This window comes from Carassius auratus, chromosome 3 (genome assembly GCF_003368295.1).
Source record: "Carassius auratus strain Wakin chromosome 3, ASM336829v1, whole genome shotgun sequence".
Classification (NCBI taxonomy): Eukaryota; Metazoa; Chordata; class Actinopteri; order Cypriniformes; family Cyprinidae; genus Carassius; species Carassius auratus.
In genome coordinates this window covers 3,817,263-3,842,764 of record NC_039245.1, presented here as the reverse complement: position 1 = coordinate 3,842,764, position 25,502 = coordinate 3,817,263, and the positions used below count along the sequence as shown (strand labels likewise).

Here is a 25,502-nt window from a genome sequence, read left to right as displayed (position 1 = left end):
CAATCTGGCAGCTGAAATGCAATTCATAGCTAAATGAAACACCATCAGCGCTTCAGCGGTGTAAAATTTATATTTAAATCATTTTGATTTTCAAGTATGGATTCTGAGGAAAAAGGTCAAACTATCTAGCCAAATGCATACACAAATGAAAGTAAAAATGCTACCAATGTACTTAAATATTTTAAGTAAAAAAAAAGGTTTGACAAATGAAATCATGGCAGGAGATTTAGTCATTAAGTCACAAACTCCATAAACCTATTTTATTACCCAGATGTTTTACAGAAATCAGTATCCTGAAACTTGTTACATGCAATTAAAACTTTTGTTTATACTCAATTATCCAAAGCAAAGACATTTATGATTTTACATTTGTGTATGTATTTTTTGTGGAATGAGTAACTGAAAGCTGCCTTAACTTAAGTCACATAACAGATACCAAAAAAGACCAATATACTTTTAGATTCCTCTAAAGATTTTTATTCTCAGTCTGGAGTTGATAAAAAAAAAAAAAACATATGCTATGGTCTGTACAGTACAGCAAGATGAAACTAATTATTCTGTAAAAGTATTGAACCCATTAAGACTGAGACAATATTATAAAACGTATTTAAAAAACAAATGTGAGATGTAAGCAATGTCTTCTCGCAATCCTTCTCATAGTCTTTGCTGTCCTGCTTCTTCAAATTGGATCTCTCTCACCTCTGTGTCTAAAACAAAAGCATATTCAGTCCCAAAAAAAGTTACAAGCTTTAAAACTATGGATAAGAAATACTTATCATGTCTTTTGATGCTTTTTAGGGTTGCATGACCAGCAGTAACTTTACCTTGCTTAATGGCTACAACTTGTCCCCCTGTGCCATCTGTAACAGCATTTGGTAAATCCTCAGGACTCTTTGTTGATGGCTGTCAATAAAAGAAGAATGTTAATTCCCGTTCTCTTATAACAAAGCATTTTTGAGGCAAAAACTCTTTTTACCTCTATACTAGCTTCATCCATCATTGAAGTTTCTACATCTTGAATTAATCTCTTTGCCCTTTTCAGTTTTTCCTGGTCTGCACTAGATGATGTGTCCCCTTGAAGACAACAAAAAACACGATCATGATCCTGGCCCCTGTCACTGTGACTATTTTACTTTGACTTGCAATATGTGATCAACGTGAGGTGTATTAAAAACGGGTTTTGCACACACTGACCTGTGTGAGTGTGTTCATGTCTGTGCAGCATGTATGGACTGCCGAAAGTTGCCTTGCAGTGCTGGCAGACATGTAGTTTTGAGTTGGACATCTCTCCTTCACCCACCAAGTCATCATCCTTGATCAGTGGCTACAAATGAAAAGAGAAAACACCACTAGTTTATCCTTTGCTAATTGAAAATACTGGCTGTACACTGGATACTGGAACAATTCTGCTCATGCGTTAATATAATAATAATATAATAATATATATATATATATATATATATATATATATATATATAGAGAGAGAGAGAGAGAGAGAGAGAGAGAGAGAGAGAGAGAGAGAGAGAGAGAGAGAGAGAGAGAGAGAGGTTCAAAAGATCTTTTAATGTAAAGAACCTTCTAATAGAGAGTGAAGAACAAAGTTCAGAATGTGTAATTTAACAATATTTACCTGATTATCGACATGTGAGCACCTCTTCCTCCTCTTCTTCCCTGTTTCACAAGTTTGGGCTTTCACACTACTCTTTTGTGTGTCATAAGAAACAGTTGGGGCATTTTTAGGTGGACTGAAATCATCATATGGATTTCTGAGAACATCATATTCTGGATGAGGACTGGTGTCTGATGTTGCTGTCATTGCCCTTTCTTGATCAACATCACACTTTGGCAGACTTACACCTTCGATCTTACAGTCTGTTGATTCTTGACCCGTGCTTGGATTGGGAGAATTATCAGACTTCAATTCGTAACCTACTTCATTTTCAGGAGAATGCCTGAATTGTAAAAAGTCACCCTCTGCCTGTCTACCATTTCTAACCTCATCATTTGGACTTGAGATGTCTGGTTGCTCTACATTGCAGCTGAGGTCTGGATTGGAAGAACTTCCTTGCTCATTTTCAAAATCTGTTTCATAGATGGTATTTAGGCAATGAAAACCTGATGGTTCTATTTTGGCATCAATCTCCTCTGGACTAGAGGGGGAAATAAGTGTAGGAGCTGGAGGAATGGGCCCAGCAATAGGAAGCATTTCACCACAGCTATCTTCAGCATTTTGAGTAGATTTGTCCTTCCCAAATGGTTCTAAATCTTGTTTACTACTTTGAACCACATTTGTGTTGTGTAGAACATTTCCCCTAGTTTGTAGAAGGTTCAAAAGTTGTTCCCTTTCTTGTGAGCTCTTGTCAAAGGTAAGGGCTTTTGCCACCTCTGGTTCATTAGGATGAACTGACTGAAGATGATCCATCATTCTGTTATGTGGCTGATTGCAGTAAAAGCAGTGATGTATCTTGAATTCGCTAGAGTTGTCATCAGTGGAATTGGTTTGGCATCCAGGACCCTGTTTTTTGCAAAGAAGTAACAATAACAAATAATAAATCCATCAACATTTTAAAAGAGTATAATAAATTACATAAATCAAATAATATAATAATTCAAAATTTTTTGTATGGTCAGTTTTTGCATATTAGCACTAAAAGATCAGCACTTTTCATTTTATGTAAAATACTACAGCAGAAGTCTATCAAATGTAAGCACTAAAAGCTTGCGTCACAAAAAAATAAAATAAATTAAAATAAAAATTAACCTGAGAATGAGAACTTGGACAACTTTTCTTTGACTCCTCTTTCATACGGCTGATCTGGTTGACTCTTTTTCTCTTTTGCTTGCTTGTCAATGTTATGCTTGTGTCATGTTGAACTTCAACAGCACAATCATTTCCATTCTCATCAGTGATTTTCTCAGGGTCTTCTTGAAAATCACACTCTTTAAATTTAAGGTAAGACATGTGTCCTACGGCTCTGGATTTGATTTCTTGAACAGAAGGAACTGACTTTAATTCTAGATCAGCTGTTGGCTGATTCCTACTCCTGTCAGAATCTGGATTTTCAAGACTTTCAGACTGCTGACACTGGCTTTGTTCAACATAATAGCTCTTAGGATCTGGAGTATGGTGACTTTCAGGTCCTAGATGCACATCAGAGCTGCCTGAGACTATGAAGATGTTCCTTTCTACATATAAATCTTGGGTTTGCTTTGTCTCATTAGTGCCCAAATATGTATCATCAAACACAGCTAGCTTAAGAGTACACTTTGAATCTGTATTGCATTCAGAAGAAGAAGTCTTTAAGGGTGCGGGACTTGAAGGAACCTTTGGTTTTGAAGAAAGCTGAAGGCTGTCCCAATGCCCAGAATCAAAAGAAGAATAATCATCAGCTTCTAAATCACAAGACACCTCTGGATATGAAGAAAATGTTTGGTTCACAAGTTGGGGATGATCTGTTTGTTTTATAAGGGATTGCTGAAGAACACTGCAACCAGTGTTGGAAATGGGAATGGTTGGAACTCTAGATTCTAGGACTCGTATTGTTTGACAGGAATCTAGTATGGGAGGTATCTCCACATCAGGGTTCCGTGATGTACTAAATGAAGATTCCATATACGGAGGATTTATTGCAGAACACTGGCAAGAATCTAGAACAGATGGCCTTAATGATTGTGCATAAAGATCAATTTGAGCTATGCTGCTGTCAATGTTAGAAACAGTTGACTCCTTCACTTCTGGATAATAGGTTTTTGGAGTAGCACTCTGGCAAGAGTCAAGATTAGGAGGGCTTGAGGATTTAAGATCAAAAACCTTCTGTGCTGGGCTGTCACCAGTGCATAGAATTTGGGGATGATCTAGCACTAAAGTATGGTTCCTCTTCACCTCACATATCCTAATTTCTGGAATAGGGCGATCGAGTATATCTGAGAGATTTGACACAGGAGCATTAGTTGGCTCTAAAGGTCTGGAGATGCTGATAGTGTCTGGAGTAAGATTTCCCAATCCTGCATCAAACATTTCCTTAGTTTTGCTGGATGCAGCTGGATTCATGTTGTGCTTACATATAAAAGCATGCTCCCGAAATTTGTTCCATTGAAACGACTCATGGCAAAAAATGCAATTAACAATATCTTCATCACAATCGATTCTAGAAGCACTAGGTTGGTTGAAGTTCTTTTTAATAGCAAAACTGCTCAATAACGGTTTCCTTTCTTTACAGTCTGTGGCAAGATTTAAAGCTTTTACCACTTCAGGTTCTTCTGCGTGATCAAACTTTAGGTGCAGTTCTATATTTCTACATGCCTTCTCACATGTTTTCACATTTTGTACAGGAGGTTCATTTGTCCCCAAGATTACAAAGTTGTCAGTTGAATCATCCAGAAATGATTCTGACATCTGACATTAAGAAAATTAAAAAGAAAACAGTATAAATATAAATTGAGATTTCTCTGTTCATGTATTTACATGTCTTTACACCATGTCTACACCAGACGCGACAGTTGTCATGTCTCGACGCAACATTTATATTCTGTCTACACTGGACGTGACAAAGAGACAGTTAATAATAATTTGTAACGTGTCACAACGTCATAAATAGAACGCAGCAGCAGTTTAACTTTGGTAATTTGTCATATTGTGCCACACCGTGTTGCATCCAGTGTAGACAGCGTAATAGGTTCTATTGTAATTTGTAGCGTTGCGCCTCATGGATGGTGTTCGGTGTAGAAACAGTGTTACATTTCGATAGATCGATCAAGATTAGATTTACTTTTGAGTCCGTATTGTACTTTTAGATCTGCTACTATTTCATACCTGGTTGTTCAGACCCAGTTTCTTATTTTTTCTCTCATCGCCATTGGTAATCTCCATGTCTAGCAGTTTCTTGTCAGCGTGAACTTCCGACAGAGATTCTTGACCAGCAAACACCATATCAGATGTTTGACATGATATTCTCTCCTTTGGACTCATGGGCCTCTCCTCTGTTTGTCTAATGGCAGTAAAGGCCATCTGGTTTCTGGGGGGGTCATTTGAGATACTCTCATCTTCAGTAAGTTGTGAGGCACCATCAGTAGATTTGGTGGGCTCAGTTGCATCTAGAGCTGGAAAGTTGGAGTTGCTGAAAGAATTTTTGCAAGATTTGTTCTCCACCTCTAATTGTTCATTTTGAATGCTAGGAACAAAGGCTGTTTTCTTTTTATCTAAACCTTTGGAGGAACTCAACACATCTTCATTAACATTGTCTTCAACATCTGAGAAGACAACACAAACTGATTTAGAGTCAATGTTCTTCTGAAGTGTGCCAGAAATAGTTTCCTTTAACGAAGATTGTAAAACGCTACTCTGTGGCATGACACAGGTTAATTTCATAGCAGAACTGTTTTTACATTCACACTTCCAATCACACTTCGTTCTTCCACATTCAGACAGAGCATTTTCAGCAACAGTTCTTGCATTTGACTGCTCTACTTCATCATCTGTAACTATAAGTGATACCTGGTTTCTGGCTGTTTTTTCTGAAACACCACGAAAATGATAGTTGCTGTCATCTTTTTGTTGATTCTCCATATTTTTTCCCTCAGGAGATTCAATGCCCGGTGCCCCCCCAATGTTGTCAGGCTCTTCTTCCGAATCATGCTGTGGAGATCCAACCTCCACAAAGACTACTTCTGTTTCAGGATTACCATTGTGGCATATTTCAGATTTGTTCTGGATGCCATGACTAGAGAATTCTAATGGCAATGTACAAAAATTGGAAACCACAGTTTTATCTTCCACAGCATTCACCATTTCATCATCAACCAATACTGGGTATGATGTTTGTTTGTGATCAAAGCCACTACTTATTTCAAAGCAACCTGATTTAAAGTCAGCTACCCGAGGCACTGAGCTCCAATACTTGTATTCAGTCATAATTGGTTGGAGAACAATCCTGGGCTGCAAATTGAAGTGACTCTTGATGTCACTGACCAGTTCAGGTTTGGTTGTTTGATTACTCTTGTAAGAAGTGGTAGGCTGCTCAATAGCTCTCTGAGGTAAAAGGTCAGGGCTGCCAGTGTAGTTCTCAGGTACAGTGGTCTCAATACTGCTTGCGAGAGCTCCAGACACTGCATGGGTTGCAATGCTGCTCAGATGTGTAGATCTGTCCTTATTCACAATCTCTTCACACTCAGATTCCTCAGACTCACCACTTTTGTCCCCCAAAGGCTGCATTGGGGCGACAATCAACCATTCTTATAATGACTTAAACAATAGTCTTTAGGGTTAAAATGACCTATGATTCATTGCACAAACAATTCTTTTTTCCTAAAGATATGAAACTGGATGAAACTAATTAGGGGTGCTCCGATCACGATCGGCCGATCGTTGTGGGCATCTTGTCAGTAAAGCAGGTTTTCTAATCAGCGGTTAATTCCATCAGGTGCATGATTTCACATAGAGCAGCTGTTACTACACAGAGCCATTGTTAATAGAGAAGATGCGCAAATCCACTTCATTTTCAGCGTTTATTGGCGCACCTTCTCAGTTAACAACGGCTCTGTGTAGTAACAGCTGCTCTATGTGAAATCACGCACCTGATGGAATTAACCGCTGATTAGAGAACCGGCTTTACTGACGAGATGCGCATTAATGATCGGCCGATCGTGATCGGAGCCCCCCTAAAACTAATAGTCAAAATAAATCAATCACATAATCTTTCCTACCTCCTGACTATGGATTTTCGGAAGCTGGCCCCTTTTCAGGTCACCATAAAAACGTCTCGTGCGCTGCCGATAGGCGTAAGGTTTCTCACCACAATGAATCTGCATATGCATTAATAGGCGCATTTCCCAAGCAAAAACTTTGCCACAAAATGGGCAGGGTAGTGGCCCTTGACCTCTGGTTTTGCTTTTTTGTAATGGCTCTTTTTTGGGGGATCCTTGAGGCATCTGCTGAAGGTGAATAAAAAAAAATTATTTGAATAAATATTTGTGCATGAGATAATCTATAAAATGGAGACCTTTAAAAAAAAAATACAATATACAAATACACATTCTTCAATGAACAAAAGTAAACATAATAAAGTTATATGATTCTTGCTTAAAAATATTATCTAGTACAGCGGTATTATCTAGTAAATTTGGAATCTTAGTAAATTTGAACTTTCTTAATGATATTAATAATTTTCTTAAATCTGGTTCCACTGATTTCTAAAGATTTTAAAGGCCTTTATTAAAACAAATCAAGCTCATCATGCTTATTTGTTTTCATGAATCAAAGCTATGAAAAGTGATGGTATATTCAGATCATTCTTCAGGTTTTTGTAAACAACACATACCGCAGTACTTGGGTTGTGATTACTTGACATCTTATCATCAAGCCTCTCTTTTTCCTCCGATCTCCTTTCTTGTTCCTCAAGTTCCATTTCCATTAGAGCTCTTTTCCTTTTCTTTTCATTCTGCAACTTATGTCCAACATGAGTCCTTGAGTGCTTCTTTAGCCTCTTCTCCACAACAAACTCTTTGCCACATGTTTTGCATGGAAACATCCTCTTCAGATTTGATTGCTCAGAAGGGCTCTCTGACTCATCCGTGCCCGTTTTAGGAAGATCTGCACTTTGTTGTCCCTCATTTGTGCCCGTTTTCAGAAGATCTTCACTTTGTTCAGTCTCATTTGTGCCCGTTTTCAGAAGATCTTCACTTTGTTCAGTCTCATTTGTGCCTGTTTTCAGAAGATCTTTACACTGTTCAGCCTCATCTGTGCCTGGTTTCAAAAGATCTTCACTTTGTTCAGCCTCATCTGTGCCTGTTTTCAAAAGATCTTCAGTTTGTTCAGCCTCATCTGTGCCTGGTTTCAAAAGATCTTCACTTTGTTCAGCCTCATCTGTGCTCATTGTAGGAGGATCTGCACTTTGTTCAGCCTCATCATTTGTGATTGTGGAAACATCAACAACCAGGATGGACTGAACACTTGTTTGAAGTAGTTTAGCCTGGACCCTTCTTGATTCTTTAGTTTTCTGTTTTTTCAGTCTCAGGTCCTTAGTGTCTTCTCCCCACTTCGTAGTTGTGCGCTTACGAAATTGCTTAACGATCATTAAAAAGGAATATGAATTATTACAGAGTAATGAAAGTAAAAAATGATCAGTGTCTCAGCAAGTATACATAAATATCTGCATATTCATAACAAATCTGAAAACTAACCATGGTGAAAGGCTGTTGCGATCTAGTACGTCTACTGGCAAACATGTCAACGTAATCACTCCTGTTCTTTACTTCCTTGTGCTGAGAGCGAATGTGCGGTAACAGCCATCCTTCACGAGTAAACAATTTATCACAATGTGGGCATGCATATGTTTTCTTTAGCACGGCCACAGTTGTGTCTTCTTTAGTCACCTATGAGGAATACAAATATCCAAACTTAATAAGAAACACATTAATGGAAATAATCATACATCCACATCACATTTATGTATTGTGTGAGCAGGTACCTCAGCCTTGATTGGCAAAGTTTTGAGTAATAAAGCCTTTTTGGAATTATGGGACTTCATGTGGAAACGCAACCGACTTGCATAAGAGAAGACTCTGTCACAGTCTGGACAATGGTGCTCATGATTGTCAGCAACTTCGGGCTTCTTCTCCACATTTTTTTTTCTTTGCCTCTGAAAGAAAAGCAAGTCCATTTGACAATGAGAGAAGCATGGAAAGGCATGTGCAATGAGCTCCAAATGTATTAAAACCTGTATATGAAAGTGAATGAATAATGTCTGTCTGTCTATTTTTTTTTTTTTAACAGAAGTCATTCCAGGAAAACGGCATAATTAAATACTCACTCTAACAGTGAACTTAAGCTGAAAAATTAATTGCACTGATACTGTAGGACAATGAGTGGCATTTCAAATCTACAGTACATTTGTCCAAAGATGTCATGACATTACAAACATTTGAAATATATTACTATAATGAAGTAAACTACCCGTAGAAAAGACTAAAATTCATGAATTCATGTCAAACTAATTTTATTAATACAACTTCATTATAATTGCATTGAATATATAAACAAATGCTTTCTACAAAAAAAAAAAAAAATTACAAAAGGTTGTTAATTTCTAATCTGTATATACATATATAAACCGATTGTTTTTATGTCCAGATTGTTTACAAAGTTCCACTGGATGGTTCTCCTGGTATCAAAACCGGTTTTATTTCACCACCTCCCTCTACAGTGTGTTCTTCTGGCTCAAAATGCTCTAATTTAATCGGAGTTGTGTCCAAAGTGTTGATCAGCATATTGACTGGTCGGCTGAACCCTTTTGCCTCTATATAGGCACGTCGATGGTTTATTTTAAGATGAGACCATAAATTAGAGGTGTTCTTCTGAGCAGCCTTGTTGGACCCCTGGCTAACTCTGGCTGAACATTCATGGCAGAAGACTTCACCATATGCATCTTTTGAAAAGTAGTCCCAAACTTTGCTAAAACAGCGGTTTGAACCAAATGCCACCTGTGAAGCAATAAGAAAAACATTTGCATAAGCTTTGTGTTTTTTTCTTTAGTGATACTTAATTGCATTAAAAATATTATAAAATATTATAAAACACTGAATGCATTCAGATAACTGTATGGATTTGACTTAAATACAGTGGTGAAAGCAGACCTATAAAATGAACTTCAAATTAGCAAACAGTTAATAATAGCTGACTTAATGTGAACAACAAGAACATAATAGTCAATCAATCCAACATTTTTTTGCTCACTGGGGATACTGGACTTATTATTTAAATGCAGGGTTTTCAACCATGGTCCAAGAATACATTGAATATTCTTTGATATTTCTTAACTATTTTCTAACAAACCACCTTTTAGAAATTGCATGTTGTAATAGTGGTATGTGATAAATAAAAAGTTACTTTAACATGTTATCATAAAAATTTAGCTTTTTTTATACTAGAGGTACTTGGGTTGGCTGGGGATCTCTGGGTCCATAAAGGTTGAAAACCCCTCATTTAAAATCCCAAAAACCCATGGATTAGTCAATGAAAAACAAACACCAGCTAAATAAATTGGCATACATTGGTCAAATCTACTGCTCGCAGTCCGAGACTTCAGATAAACGTAATAATTGATCTACCTTTTCTACAAATTACAAACACAGGATAGCCTGTACTGACAAAAAAAAAAAACATTTCAGTTAAATATTAATAATGACAACAAGAAGAAAATCCCTGGTTGGTTTTCATGCCGTAGACACTACTAGCAATTAATTAGTAGCAGTTGATAAAGTTTTATGATTATTGAACATTATCTTTGTTCATCAATTCAGCTTTATGTAAACGCTTGATCTACTCATCTAGCTAGCTACATAAAACACATTATCTGACAAAAAAAAAGGTGACATAGTTAATTCAGACGTTTATTTGAATGAACAGAATGTGTTCCAAGACACATATCAACTCTTGTTTTCAAAACTGTCATTTTCGGCCCCAGACTCACCGTTGAAACTGCATCCGCTTCAGTGGTTGCGTTCTTGCTCTCTTCGTAGATTGGCTGTTGCTGTATGAGCGTGTTTGGTTCTTCCTAAGATACATGCTTACTATCTTAGGATTCACTGAACTACCATGGCGAGGTTATTATTCATGCACTTTGGTGGAAAGACCAGTGAATCTGACAGTATTTTCATATTTTGAGATTACAACCATCAGCCAATAACCATTTAGTGTTTCTCTCCCCACAACCTCTACTCGCCATTCCGTCAAAGTATAGCTACAACTTGTTTTTCTTTTATTTGTTTTAGTGTATTTGGAGTAAACATGTTCTCATTTAATTTCTGAAGGTTTATGTACATTTGCAATAATTGAATATCAGCCACCCTACTCTCTAGATATCAGCATAATTTTGTCAACCACTACTTCAAAATGTGCATCTTGCAATATCTTTCTTTGCCTGGGAGTCTCTTATTGCATCAGATAACATTATCTGTTGTTGCATATCACACCAAATATTCAGAATAATGATTTATTTATACGGCTTTTTCAATGACTGGTTTACTTCCTTAAGAAGGATATTGTGTGAACTGTGAAGAAAATAAAATCTTGATGTATGCATATCTACACACACTACTTATGACACTAGAGAACGTGCAGTACCTTGGGTAAATTCCTGTTCACATCCACTATCTCCCGAGTTCCTGACTGTGCTTGGGTGGGTCGGTTGACATGAGTTGTGACCGTGTGGGTCTTCATGTGCATGGCTAATTGACAGGGCCGAGCGAACACCCGATGAGGGCAATGAGGGCAGTGACACATCTGGTTTACAACTTTTTTTTCGTGCTGATTCCGCACAGAGGTGGTAATTCTCTTTTCTGCTTCTTTATCACTGCTGGTATGGTCACTCTCAGGCTCTTCTTCTAGACCTGGTGCAGTGGTTTCTAGTTGTTCAGGCGATGCACTACTCCTGTTCGTCTGCTCGGAGCCATCTGACAGATCATCCACAATTTCTCTTGAGAGCTGCATGTGAGAGAATAACAAGCATTTATAATATTATTTGCTAAAAACTTGATCATTTTACATTTATAAAAGTTAATTACTAGTTTGATATATCATTTTAATACTTAAAACGACAAATTTCAATGTTAATCAGTATATTAAATGTGAAAACTAAGTGTGGGCTTTGATTTTTAATACCAGAATAAGACAAAAATGTGTATTAAAAAGTAAAAATGGGTCAATTTTAATGTCGGATTGACTTTAATTAATAACGGTGCTGGTGTTTACCTGAGAGAGCCTGTGCAGTTTCCTCTTTTTCCTATTGTCACCATAGAAGCACGCCTTGCGCCGGCGGTATGCATAAGGCCTCTCAGTGGAATGAATCCGCATATGAACCATCAGCCTCTGTTCCCTCCCAAAGACTTTACCACAGTCTGGACAGGCAAAGGACATCCTCTGCCTTCTGTTGCGTCCTCTCCAGTGCCGGACCCTGGAGGGACCTGGAGTTGGATCAAAGTCCAGAGGGGCCATGTAACTTTGGCCAGAGTCCCAGGTCATACTGTCTGTCAGGCCATAGGCAATGCCAGCGCCTGTCCCGGCATTGTCAGATCCCTGATCGATGCTTTGAGGAAATGTGGTGACACTGCTTTCAGGTCTAATGCACAGTGGGAGATCAGTCGACTCTGTTTTGATTTCAAGAGCTTCTGATTGCTGTCCAAATCCGATGTTGGCAGCACCCTCATCTTGCCGGGATGGACTGGCCTCGTCCATTGTGGAAAGCATAACAGGTTCTGATGGGCCTGAGAATTTAGAGAAACCAAAGTGTGATAATTTGATAAAGTGTGTTTTGTGAGATTTCCGTTTCCAACCTATGAAACTAAGTAGCTGAAAGCAAGGCCCTGCAAAGCCCCTCTTTCCTCACTGGCTGAGGTGTCCCTCTTGAACCCCACTGAATGTGATTTTTTACCACGCCAATAAAGTTGTCAATCGATGACAGAGATGTGGAGTTTATGAATATCACCCTGGTCACACTGAGTCAATATATTACTCCGATTACTTTCATGTGACTGATCAAGTTATTAAATGTAGCCTACCAAGTATGAATAACAAAATGTGTTCCCTGTGTCCAGATTTGACTGTAATAATAATGCAAGAACTGACAAATCAAATTAAAATGTCAGCTTTTAAAAAAAAGTAGTCTTTAATAGTCAAAATACTGTATTTATCCAAATACTTAATCTAACACAAGCAAGTAATTATGTTTGAAAACAATGTTCCCCAGCAACTAGGGAATACACAGCCCTGTTTATAGGGCTATACAGTCATGTAGTGGTTACTCCATGGTGCATAATTTTTAATAAATATTAAGTAAACCTTTAATACGGGAAAAATCCATTAAAATACAAAATGTAAAAGACAAAAATATGACTGAAATAATATACATGCACATATTTAATAACTGCCCACCCCCAGTGATTTCTGCCATTGCCCCTCTGTCTGTGCACGGGCCTGGCTTGCTGTAGGTAAAGTGTGCTGATTGAAACCACAAGGAAATGGAAGTCAATGGCCTTCGGTCTCGTGTAGAGCGTTTATGCGACTAAATGTTTCTTGCTGTAGACTCTAGAGGGGGCAGCTCTGCTATGCGTGACCCACGGAACGTTTTTGAGTGTAAACATCGGGCAGACACTTGACATATCGATGTTTACCTCGGCCTAATGCAGCTGCACGTATAGTTCTTATAATAAACGTTTATTACTTCCTTAACAAGGAAGAGCAAAGTCTGAATGCACGCGGATGGTCCACGGCCGTGCATTGGATGCAGATCACAAAACTATGCAGGAACGAAATAAATGTTTAAAAAAAAAAAACTATTATCAAGTCATGCTATCTGTCCTGCACCGTATTTTGCATTAAAAAGCTACATTAAAGTCGATCTGTCGTGCTACCTGGCCAGTCGGCTCGATTTGCCCCCTCCATCCACCGGAGCCTCCGTCTCAGAAGCTCGTTTTCTTTCCGGGCACGGATCGTCTCTTCTTCATACTCCAGCACCGTGTCGCCGACCATCTCCATGATCTGCTCCACCGCCGCCATCAGACGCTCGTTCAGCGCGCGGTGCAGCAGCTGCAGTTTGGTCATTGTGTATGTTTTATCTCTGCAATTCAGCAGCAAAGAAAAACCACTGAAAGAGCTGGCTATACTCTTCTTCTTATTTTTATTGTTTTATGGCGGGTGGCATCTAACGTCAAGGTGCATTACCGCCACCTACTATACTGGAGTGTGCACCAGTGACAAACAGAACTTTATAAATAAAAAAATAAAAAATGGTAAGAAAAAAAAAAAAAAAAAGTGGTTATGCACAAGAATAAACAGGGTTTTCAAAGTATTTAAGTAATGAGAAAAAATTATATTTAAACAAGGCACTTTTGGGAGGCGGTAAGGTCCAACGACAGTACTCTTCTAGAGCTTTGTATTTTCATTACGCATCTTTCTTTTCTTTTTTTCTTTGATAAATGTATATATCACAAAAAAACTTAAGTGTTTTGTTTTAAAGTAGTTTAGATAACCAAGTTAGCTGCAGCAGTGCAAAACTGCACTGATTAGCTTTACAATGAATGATTTAGCAGACATTTATAATTCTTTAAAAGGTAAAAGATTCATATTCTTTTGAGAATATTCTTTAAAAATATTCACAGCTCCTGCTAAAATGAGTAAGGTATACAATTGAAAGTCTTGCAGGGCCCCATCATCACAGGACTCAAGATAACATTTCTGGTTTTCACTCCTAACACAAAAATGTACCATCACGATAACCACCAGAAAGAATCAAATTATACTTAATAATTTATAACTGTGGTAACTTCGTCTTATTGACTAGAAAGCTATTATAAAAACCAGAAATATTCTGAATGCTACTTACACTGTTTGAAAAACATTAATTTAATAAAGGTTTTCACTAGTAACAATTACTCTAGAGTCTAGACTAGGGTAGTTTTATATGTGATTTACATTAGTGGTCCATTTGCATAAATTAGTTGTGGAAAGATAGAACCCCGGTAAACCTGGACGAAATCTGGGGTCTTCTACACAGGGTCAGAAAAACCAGACTGTTGAAATGGGAAAGATGAATTGAATAAACTACCAATAGAAAAACAATAATAAAACATCACTTACAAAGAAAGAACGCTATATGCACTATTGGAGACAAATGAACAGCTTTAAGATTATAGAATGACATGATAATTATGGCATAATTATCATCCTGTTACATCCAGTAACAGAATCAATACAAATGCATTTAACACTGTGGTTTAACACTGGTGGTTCAGGGCTTCTGGGTAAACAATAATATGCACTAAATAACAAGGTTGTAAATATTTCCAATATAAAGCAAAACTGAGCTTTTCTAAGTGTGCATATTACACAAGTACACACACATACAGTAACTACACAATGGCCACATAAACATTTTCCTCGGATAAATACAATAAATGATCTCAAATTAAATTGAATCTAGTTTATTCAGGTGTTTGTTCTTACATATGATAAAGGACCTCAGTCATATGATACATCTTCTCGAATTTCATGATTTTCTGTTAAGTAAATTTTGCCATTCAGTCTACTACATTGATTCATATCCTAATATACTACTTTTAGATTTTCTCTGTAATTCCCACAGAAAAACACACACACACAAAAACTGTGTAATGTGTAGTCCTGGGAATATAATGGCAATTAATAAAAAGTAATTAAAGTTATTCCTTCCTATAGTGTATATACATGTTTTCTTTTTTTTTTTGTTACACACTGCCTAAAACATATCATTGGCTAGATACTGCTCTCTGTGGAGAATTTATAATATTAAACATCAATCTGGAAGTGTGGGAAGTCATGGTACTCCGTATGGAACGCACATTGGTCTTCCTCAAAGGGGCAAACATTCATTCTCATGATATTTTTTGGCTTACTGGGGACATTTGTCCACACATACTGCCTGAAAAGGACATAGAAATGTTGTTCAAACAACATATCAGCCCTCTGTATAATCTGAAACATGGAAACTTCTAATATACTTGATTAAAATTATAAACATCCCATTATATGTCATGAAAGTTGAATTTCAGCTCTCTGTCACAATTACAGGTTTTTTCTTGAGGTGTTCCTGCATGTGACGCACTGGTCACTCGGCGGGCAGCTGTTGATCTTCTAGTGCGTGCGATGCTGGTTCTTCATTGAAACTCCGGCACGTGCGCTCGTGTCTCCTCATGTTTCCGCTCTGGCTGAAGGTCTTTGAGCACCAGTTGCAGCGGTAAGGCCGTTCTCCGGTGTGTGTGCGCATATGCATCCTAAGGTAGTCAAACTTCAAGAAGTTTCTGCCGCACCAGTGACAGATGAAGGATCTTTCATGTAATCTATTGTGCAGCTGCAGCTTTGCCAAGTCCTTTAGCAGCCTTCCACATTTGTTACACTTATATGGCCCTTCGTGATCGTGATCTTTTGCGGATGCTCTCCTAGGCATGGTGTATCGTGTGTGATGGCGCTCCTTTCGCTGCGGTCTCCTCGACGTGGTTGAAGTGTCACTGGCTGTTCTCGGTTCTGAGTCCTGACGCGGACCTGCATGGGCAGGGGTGGTAGTTACTGAAGACGTTATTGTGATGATGGTGTCCTCTGGCTCGATCTTGATCCTTGGTGTTGCCGCAGTGGGCACGTTCCTGTCCGAAGTCTCACCCGTACTCGAGCTGTCGAACTGAGGGAAGAGCCGTTCTTCACTTGCAGATGAGGCATCTTTTAGATGCACGAGCTCTCTATCCTCGGCCTCCGTCTTGCAGACTGAAATGACATCTAGTATGCGAGGCTTCAGTTCACCAGGTGTATCTTGACTCTGGGCATTGCCCTCCGTTTGCTGGTCTTCTGGTTCAACTAGGGACCCATATCCACATGCTGGTAATTCTGTGGGTGAGACTTTATCAGGAGGGACATAGTGGACTCCTGGATAGTCAAAGCATGAAAACAGCATTCACTTACTTACTTATCATTATTAGTATCAGTGCTGGCCGTTTTATACATCAAATGTGTACGTATGACAGTTTTAAGCAACATAAGGATGGGCACTGTGACCAGAAAAGGACAAGACCAGTGATGTGAGACAGAAACTTAGTGGGGGAAAAATGCCATTTACGCTCCTGTGACATTCAGTGCCACTATTAAATTGTTGTTTACGGAAAATGCAGCCAACCCTCAACTGCCCCAAAGACACCAAACAGCGTCTGTGTGTGTTTAAGTGTGAATTTACCGTTTAAATGCGCCTTATTCCTGCTCAGCACATCCTCGAGCTGTTGTTTCAGTCTCGCGTTTTCTGATCGTGTCTGGGCTGCTTCCTTCTGATAGTCCTTCACCGTCGCTTCCACCTCCACCCAAATATCACGAATGACGATCGACATTCGCTTCATCAAGTTGGAATGTAACTTGTCTAATCTTGACATTTTACCGAAGTATAAAACGAAAACAAATCCGATGAAACACGAATAAAAGCGACTCACTTCACTTGCTTATTCTCCTGTTTTAACGGCTATCTACAGAATCTAGATGTATATTACTGCCACCTACTGGACTGTATGAACATCCTGGATATCAAATATACAAATGTTTGCAGTACCAGGCTAATCTATTACTACTTTTTTTTTACTGAAAATCTTTGAGTGAAGTTTAGCTACTTTATTGTTTTGAGATATACACGTAACGTTGCTGCAGATTGAGTCATAGACATCATATCTGTTCGATGGAGCGTCTACCTTTATGATGTCTATGGATTGAGTGGCTGACTGCACATCACGAGGTCACGTAACTTAACGTAAATCCATACACCGTTACCTAGCAACAACATTAAACCATTCTAGATATGGTTAGCTAACCATGTTCAGTTTTCGCAGCTGACAGACATTGCTAGGCGAGTTTATGTCTAAAAAGTAAGATTTGAGACCATATTTTAGTACATTTTCACGGTGTACGCTCGAGACTCAAATCACTGAAGTCTAATTTGGTCAAGCTTTATCCGCAATCACGCGCGAAAACTGAATTTACAACAGTCATTAAATACATCCACTAAAGCTTTATTAGTTAAGGGGCTATTTTTTATGTAAGTTACATGATTGTATTTCCCTTACATTGCTCAAAGAGAAAGGTAAATATGCTATAACATTTTTGGCTTAAGTAATGTTTTATGACAACCATAGGGAGGTGCTGTTTTTTATATCATGTTTAGCAGCAACCAATGCCATTTTAATCAAGCTGATTAAATTGCTCTAAGTATGCATATTTAATTTTGGGTTTAAAATTTTGTGGCTTTCAAGGTTGCAAAACTTAATTTGGATACAATTATGTCTGAACAGTTTACACTCTAATTCCCTGCAGTTAAACCTTTGATAAATACATTAGGTCATTTCCTGTTACAGGCAACGTTCTTCTTTCTCAGAGGAACTGAGCTTTATATCTATTAAACGGCTTAGCCTTTAATCATAAGATGGTTGACTTCATTGCATGTAATCACAGCTTTCTATCTCAGGTCTTAATTCAGTTTGGAACACAGTTGCTCCTATCTAGAACATGTCTAACTCTGTCAGCCAGTGAAAGAGTTATGTAGTCTGGCACATGGTGGCAGACACAAGTCTTTGTCCTTTTTGTATTAATTCCAGAGGTCCATCACATTCAGTAAAAGAAACAGTTTAACAAAAACAGAAGTGGCAAATAACAAAGATTAAATCACAGGTTAAAAATTAATCGCATTTTCATAATTTTACAGTTACACTTCTGACCTTGGCAAAATAGTCTGGTGCATCATCTGAGATATATTTTATGTTAAATAATACATCAGTCAAACTAAAAGAGGTTGTGTGCATGCAACATCACAGTTGTCTTTTAAAAACCGGTCCAATAATGAACAAGCATTAGAAGGTTTAATGTGAGCTTGGTATTTGTGTATTACTCCCACCCTTACAGAGTTCTCAACTGCTATTACCATCACAGTCAAACAAGAGCCCAGAGCTTGCCAAGCAGACAGAGATACAACCTCTCCCGCTTAGATCAGATTTAGCAATCATGTTATTTGATTAGACTGTGTAATTAAATCCCACAAGGTTAAGTGTGCACTCCGTCTCGTCGTCTCCACTACTTTTGTTCTGTTTTCTTAGTGACATTCTTCCAGTTTCTCTCAGATCTGTTCAGAGCATGTATAAGGACATATTTAGAAGTTAGGAACTGTATTCAGGCACTGTAATTTTTCATCATTATTACTCCAGTCTTCAGTGTCACATGCTCCTTCAGAAATCATTCTGATATGCTGATTTGATTCTCAAGAAACATTTATAATTATTAGTAGTTTTTAAAGCAGTTGTGCTGTTTAATATTTTTGAAATATTATGTACAATTATAAATGTCTTTAATGTCACTTTTGATCAATTTACTGCATCCTTGCTGAATTAAAGTATTGCCCCCCCCCCCCCAAAAAAAACAAATCTAACTGACCCCAAACTTTTGAATGGTATATATTTTGGGCAATATAATACATATTAGAGAAGATGTGAACAGAAAAATGAAAACACCTGTTGTACAAGTCTGCATGTAGTATGTGAATTAGACCTATTTATAAAAACAGGTAACAAATTAAATAAAGTTACCCTTTTTCTGCTACTTCATCCATCCATCTTTCACAGTGTGTTTTGGATGATTTTTTTGTTATTTGTCTTTATCTCCCTTGAGCCCAAGACGTGTCACTCATATAGTTTTGAATGGGCAAAAATTAAACGCTCAATATGGCTACTCTATCGAAGGAAGCTTTGCCTTCTGAGTAAAAGAGCCTATCGATAATCAGTAGCTGCATCTCAAATGGCACACTATAGACTATGCACTTACACTATGTACTTATACACTATATACTCAACCATGAATTATATAAGGTTATTTTGTCATTCATAATCAGTCTTTTAGCCCCTTCTCCTCCACTACGTAATTAAAGCTGTGACAGCTGAGTTCATGAAGTGTCCAATGCTGTGTTTGAAATCACATTCTTCCCTACTATATAGTATTTGAAAAACAGTATTTGAGGCGAGTAGTATGTCTGAGTTCATATATTCAGCAGCAGATGTTGCAGTCAGAAATCTTTCTCTGTTGTGTTTGACTGCAGAGATTATACATTTTTAGTGTCTGTGCCATTTCTTTTTTTCCTTTTCAGCCCCTCCTCTTCCCGTTTGTTGCACAAAAATATCAAATTTTCACCGTCTCCATTTCAAAGCCTTACCAGTCTGTCTCTGCAGCTTCCATTAACCTGACTCGCTCACACTTTCTCTTGCCGTCTCCAATCCTCCAGTGTATTTTAATAATGCATGCTGCTATAAAATTCAAATATGATGGAGTTTTTTTAAGTCTGAGCGCACAGTCTTGTTTCCCCTATCCTGCTGCAATCCAGTTCCTCACTGTCCTCCTCACCTACCAACCGTTGCCCTGGAAACTGTAAAGTCCTAGAGATATGTGCGGTATTGAGGGGTGAGCGTGATTTCCCCAAGTGCAACATGTTCCTGGATCAATATCCATGTTGATCCTGGAACAACTTTCCAATTAACCAATCAGAAATTGAGGGAAAAGTTTACAGGAATTGTCTATTTTAACCTTACAACCACTGTTATGCTTCTATATCATTGTTATTCAACCATCATTACCCTCTGATGTTAGGGATGAATTGTGGGTAGAGTTAGGTTTTGGGTTACCATTAGGGAAAGATAAGTTTATTCAAGTGTGTGTTACAGTTATGGATTTCTGTTCTTACTGAGTTTCCTTATTTGATCATGTACCTTTTTTTGTTTAGTTAATTAATTAGCCCCACACCTGTTTCTGTTTCCCACTGATTAGTTCCCAGTATTTATACTGTGTTCTCCTTTTTTGCTTTGTCCCCTATTGATGTTAGATCATTTGGATTTGTGTTTGGATGTGCCCTTCCCCCCCTGTGGATCATTAAAATAACTATTTTAATATCTCCTTCGTTGTGCACTTGTTTTACACTTGTTTATTAGTATTCTTCTTTTAAACTAAACATAGGAAAGTATGCTTTTAGTTTACTTTTTATGTAATTCTCAGAAATGGGCTTTATGTACTCCTCAGAAATATACTTTAAATGACATTTAAAGGGTTAGTTCATTGAAAAATGAAAATTATGTCATTAATAACCTCATGATTTTCCAAACCCGTAAGACCTCTGTTTATCTTCGGAACATAGTTAAAGATATTTTAGATTTAGTCCGAGAGCTCTCAGTCCCTCCATTGAAGCTGTGTGTACGGTATACTGTCCATGTCCAGAAATGTAAGAAAAACATCATCAAAGTAGTCCATGTGACATCAGAGGGTCGGTCAGAATTTTTTTGAAGCATCAAAAATACATTTTGGTCCAAAAATAGCAAAAACAATGACTTTATTCAGCATTGTCTTCTCTTCCATGTCTGTTGTGAGAGAGAGTTAAAAACTCAGCAGTTTGTGATATCTGGTTCATGGACGAATCATTCGATGTAACCGGATCTTTTTGAACCAGTTCACCAAATCGAACTGAATCATTTTAAACGGTTCACGTCTCCAATACGCATTAATCCACAAATGACTTAAGCTGTTAACTTTTTTAATGTAGCTGACACTCCCTCTGAGTTCAAACAAACCAATATCCCGGAGTAATTCATTTACTCAAACAGTACACTGACTGAAGTGCTGTGAAGAGAGAACTGAAGATGAACGCTGAGCCAGATAATGACTCGTTCACGAGTCAAGAACCGGTTGCATCGGTTTTCATATCACCAGTACTTCTTTCGGACAGTTCGATTCAATAAACCGGTTGAAGAAAACGGTTCACTGCTTCTTTTGCGCTCAACGTAATGGCGTCATTGGCGATGATTGCCCTTGATTCAAGCCTTCGGTTTACCCACGCTCATAACATTAGCACAGAATCAGTTCAGAATCAATTACCAAAAGATTCAGTTCGGTTCAGATGCGCTGTGTCGGTCTGCTTCACACTGAATCACACATGCACAGTATCATCAGCTCCGAATCGGACACGTCTGACAGAAACGGTTCTTTATTCAGCCCTCTGATGTCACATGGACTACTACTTTGATGATGTTTTTCTTACCTTTCTGGACATGGACAATATACCGTACACACAGCTTCAATGGAGGGACTGAGAGATCTCGGACTAAATCTAAAATATCTTAAACTGTGTTCTGAAGATAAACGGAGGATACACGGGTTTGGAACAACATGAGGGTAAGTTATTAATGACATAATTTTGCTATTTGGGTGAACTATCCCTTTAATGCTTTGAAGTATGCTCAGCAGCGCCCCCTTCCATGAAGCCTGCATGCAGGCTCTCCACACTTTAACTACCCAGGAGTCCTTGTGAAATGCCAATCAGACAACGGATGGGAAGAGATTTCACTCAAGAGCAATTGATGACATGGCTGAAAATATTTAAGTGTAGGTATCATTATAGTTTTTATGACCTAGGTGTAAATTTTACCAGTTGTTACCTACAGTTTATACAAACATTATGGTCATCGACCAGTGGTTGATATCTCAAACATAATAATAGCGCGTTGAATATTATGATCGCATTATGATTCATTAAATAAATAGATCCAAATGTCAGGGCTTTACTGAGTCATATGTAAACCTAGTATTTATATTTAAACCTGTAAATTCATCTGAAACTCACTCATGTTTATTATGTGTTAAAATTGTAATTTTAGTTCAAATGGAACATTGTGTATTATTACAACTGTATACATTATATAAAAAAATAAGCATTGTCTAATGCCCAGGTGGCATAGCAAAAGCAAAGAGACCAGACCGTTATTTCTGGCTAGATGATTGAGTCTGTTCCAAAAAATACCTCTCAGTGCGCCCTCGTGGACTCGCGCCAAGGGCCCTATAGGTCTGCACTACATGACGTCACCAAAGTGTGGATTCTGAGGAAGTCCACAAGTCCGGAGTGTGCCATTTGGGCAGGGCCTAAATATATTTGAGCTATACTTCTAGAATCCGTATTTTCATTATTATATGGTAGAGGGCGCTAGTACACATCTTCTGCACTGAATTCTGCTCTGAATTTCCAAAAACACAAGAGAAGAACCAGAAGCTGCTGATACTAACACATAATCTAACATGATCATCTGACATGAAACAGCATCAAAACTGAAATGTTATGGAATAAAATGTCGATTGATGGAGAGGTAATAATTACAGTCAAGCTTTGGGGTGTTGATTGACTCCATCTACATTTTTTTTCCAGCTTTTTGTTCAAAATGTTATTTCTTTATTTTTTATTAAACTTACCCACATTAAAGTATTAAAAAAATGCATGAAGCTAGAATAAAATGTTTTTGTTTACAAGCAGATACCCTGTTCTTTGGATGATTTGTATGTTCAGATATTCATATAACAAAATATATACAAATTCAAACCTAAATAGGTATACTAAGTATACTTTTATATAGAAAGTGAAAGTGATCTAGAAAGTGGGTCAATTTAGTCCCAAGGAGAATTGATATAGTACACTTACAAGTATACTACTAGAAAATTGACAATTTTATACTTGCTACATAAAGTATACTTAAAATATACTTTACTTATAAAAACATTACTTTACTTAAGTAAACTTAATAAAATAAACATGAGGAATATTACTTTTTGGTAAAGGTAGATATAGGGTTAGGTCTATATTTTGAAATATAATGTTGATCCAGAATCAAAAAAAGATTTTCAAAACGTCTTACTTGGCAAAATCACAGTGACCTTTTCACACCTGAAATAGTTAACTTTACAAAGGTGATAATTAAGCAGTGAATGAACTCACCATTTCACATTTTCCCCTAAAACATAGGCTTTATTATTAAATAAAATAATAATAAAAATAAAATGGTGAAAGAAATTCTTTTTCACATTCTAGTTGGGAAGTAATCATTTAGAATTATGAGCGAAATCTATTTTATATTTGCACACCTTCAGACATTTCATGTCTCATCACATTCTGTTAGGAATTACATGAATCACGTAAATTAAAGGCTGCCATATTTTCCTTTAAAATTTTTGAAATTTGAGAAAAATGCTGAGTAGATGGCATTACTGCAATAACTGCCTGTTGTTTTACATTTTTGTTGTAAAACAGTTGTCAAATATAACGTTCTGCTACTTTCATCTTACCTCGGCTGGGGCCATCCGGGATTGTTTCAATGTTTTTTTTTTAAAGTAGCATTTATAAGCACAGTGCTACTTAGTGTGCAGACTTTTAATTTAATATATAATAATTTATACTTCTGGATCATCCCTTTTCTTAAAAACTTGTTTATAGGCTGAAATGTTACGTTAAAGGGGGGGTGAAATGCTCGTTTTCACTCAATATCCTGTTAATCTTGAGTACCTATAGAGTAGTACTGCATCCTTCGTAACTCCAAAAAGTCTTTAGTTTTATTATATTCATAAGAGAAAGATAGTCTGTACCGATTTTTCCCGGAAAAACACCAACGCCTGGAGGCGTGACGTGTGGGCGGAGCTAAAGAATCACGAGCGCCAGTAGGCTTTTGCGTTGAGAGCGTTTGGAAGCTGTGACATTACCGTGAGGACAAAAACATCCAAAACAAACCATGGCTAACAGTCAGATTCAGCGTATATTTATGATCCAGAATCAGATCCAGAGGCTGAAATTTAACAAGAGCAGCATCAGCAACAACGTCTCTATGTGTTATTTACTGAAACTGTATATATTTGCTTAGCGGTTTTCCACTTTATGTCGTCTTTTTTTTTTAAGCTGTAAATGTGGAAAGTGCAGTTTGATGACAACATCGCATGTTGTTTACTTGATGTGCTTACGCGCTGATAGCTATATTTAAAGCAGTTTTACTCACCGCCTGCGGTTCCAACACACGATCGTGACCCTTTTTCGTTGGGACTGCATCATCCTTAAGAAATAAACGATGTGCAAATCCGGCGTCAAACTGGGCCTTGTTTGTAAAACAAGCATCTTCGAAATGCAGGGAACAAACACAAACACTTGCACAACTCCGTTGATGCTCTGTAAAAATAAACTCCATCCACTGGTCCCTTAATGCTGTTTTTTTTTTTTTTTTTTTTGGTAATCTGTGCAGGGTTGTCTTGCCCTGGCAACCAAAAACACACTTCTTTTGTGACAATTCAGTCTCTCGCTCTGATCAGTGAATGTCTCTGCTCTCAGTGCTCTGCTATACGGGAGCGCGCACTCTTCCGGCAGACGCGCCCTCAGGACCCATATAAGGAAATTCCGCTCCATCTAACGTCACACAGAGCCATACTCGAAAAAAGCTTTCCGAAACTTGTGACAAACCGGAAGAGGTATTTTTGGAACAAAAATACTCCTTCAAACATACAACTTAATTTTTGAAACTTTGTCCATGTTTAGCATGGGAATCCAACTCTTTAACAGTGTAAAAAACTCAGTATGCATGAAATTGCATTTCACCCATCCTTTAATGATTTAGTTATATTTAATTTTTTATTTTTGTGAAACAAATATAAAAAAAATACTTTAATTTTATGGCACCCTATGCATCAATCTACCCTGCTCATAACTTTTATATTTAAATACATTTTTGCAGGTCTTGCAAAAGATCTTAAACAGTCTTAAATTTGATTTTAAAAGTCCTGCAGACAGATGTAGCTTTGCAGACTGCCAGCATCTAGAATGATTTCGATCAGCATCATAGTAGAGAACTCTTTCAAAGATTTTGTAGGCTTTGCAGACACATGTACACCCCTCAAAAGCCTGAAATCAAAGAGCCTATCCCAATTTAACCCATGGGAATGACAGTAACCCTGGGTTAAAAATGTAAAACACTCTTATTCGTGATACAACTGCCATAAAAGAGCCTCAAATGTGTATTTAATGCCAGAGAAGGAACACACAGGAGTGGCATAATAAGAGAGTTTATTCACTGGAATCACTGATGCATACTCGGTGTTTGTACAGAGCAGAAGGATCAATACT

The 25,502-nt window shown here is 37.6% G+C and overlaps 2 protein-coding genes across 6 annotated transcripts; both read right to left on the bottom strand.

Moving 5' to 3' along the window:
- Positions 1-269: 269 nt before the first annotated feature.
- Positions 270-13,692, bottom strand: LOC113043898 (uncharacterized). Of its 4 annotated transcripts, XM_026203487.1 has the most exons (15): positions 13,405-13,692; positions 11,747-12,258; positions 11,120-11,479; positions 8,466-8,636; positions 8,179-8,370; positions 7,826-8,060; positions 7,317-7,783; positions 6,703-6,930; positions 4,814-6,205; positions 2,762-4,396; positions 1,631-2,515; positions 1,195-1,324; positions 977-1,074; positions 825-903; positions 270-707 (listed from the first exon to the last, which is right to left on the bottom strand). In XM_026203487.1, the coding sequence occupies exons 1-15, from the start codon at positions 13,592-13,594 to the stop codon at positions 655-657; spliced, it is 6,627 nt and encodes a 2,208-aa protein (XP_026059272.1). In that variant the 5' UTR covers positions 13,595-13,692; the 3' UTR covers positions 270-654. The 4 variants fall into 4 exon arrangements, with proteins under 4 accessions (XP_026059272.1, XP_026059264.1, XP_026059269.1 ...); XM_026203479.1 differs by having other exon boundaries at positions 271-707; positions 7,317-8,060; positions 13,405-13,691; XM_026203484.1 differs by having other exon boundaries at positions 272-707; positions 6,703-6,927; positions 7,317-8,060; positions 13,405-13,691.
- Positions 13,693-14,625: 933 nt separating this feature from the next.
- LOC113043881 (zinc finger protein 397-like) lies at positions 14,626-17,056 on the bottom strand. 2 transcript variants are annotated; one of them, XM_026203469.1, is made up of 2 exons: positions 16,749-17,056; positions 14,626-16,405 (listed from the first exon to the last, which is right to left on the bottom strand). In XM_026203469.1, exons 1-2 carry the CDS (start codon positions 16,936-16,938, stop codon positions 15,636-15,638), a joined length of 960 nt encoding a protein of 319 aa, XP_026059254.1. In that variant the 5' UTR covers positions 16,939-17,056; the 3' UTR covers positions 14,626-15,635. The 2 variants fall into 2 exon arrangements, with proteins under 2 accessions (XP_026059254.1, XP_026059248.1); XM_026203463.1 differs by having other exon boundaries at positions 14,626-16,444; positions 16,749-17,050.
- Positions 17,057-25,502: the final 8,446 nt, after the last annotated feature.

Coding starts and splice junctions, on each gene's coding strand:
- LOC113043898 (XM_026203479.1), bottom strand. CDS start 13,594: ATGACCAAACTGCAGCTGCTGCACCGCGCGCTGAACGAGCGTCTGATG. Junction 11,480..11,746: donor AACTGCACAGGCTCTCTCAG/GTAAACACCAGC, acceptor TCTCACATGCAG/CTCTCAAGAGAAATTGTGGA. Junction 6,931..7,316: donor ATCACAACCCAAGTACTGCG/GTATGTGTTGTT, acceptor ATTCACCTTCAG/CAGATGCCTCAAGGATCCCC.
- LOC113043881 (XM_026203463.1), bottom strand. CDS start 16,938: ATGTCAAGATTAGACAAGTTACATTCCAACTTGATGAAGCGAATGTCG. Junction 16,445..16,748: donor GAATAAGGCGCATTTAAACG/GTAAATTCACAC, acceptor TTGACTATCCAG/GAGTCCACTATGTCCCTCCT.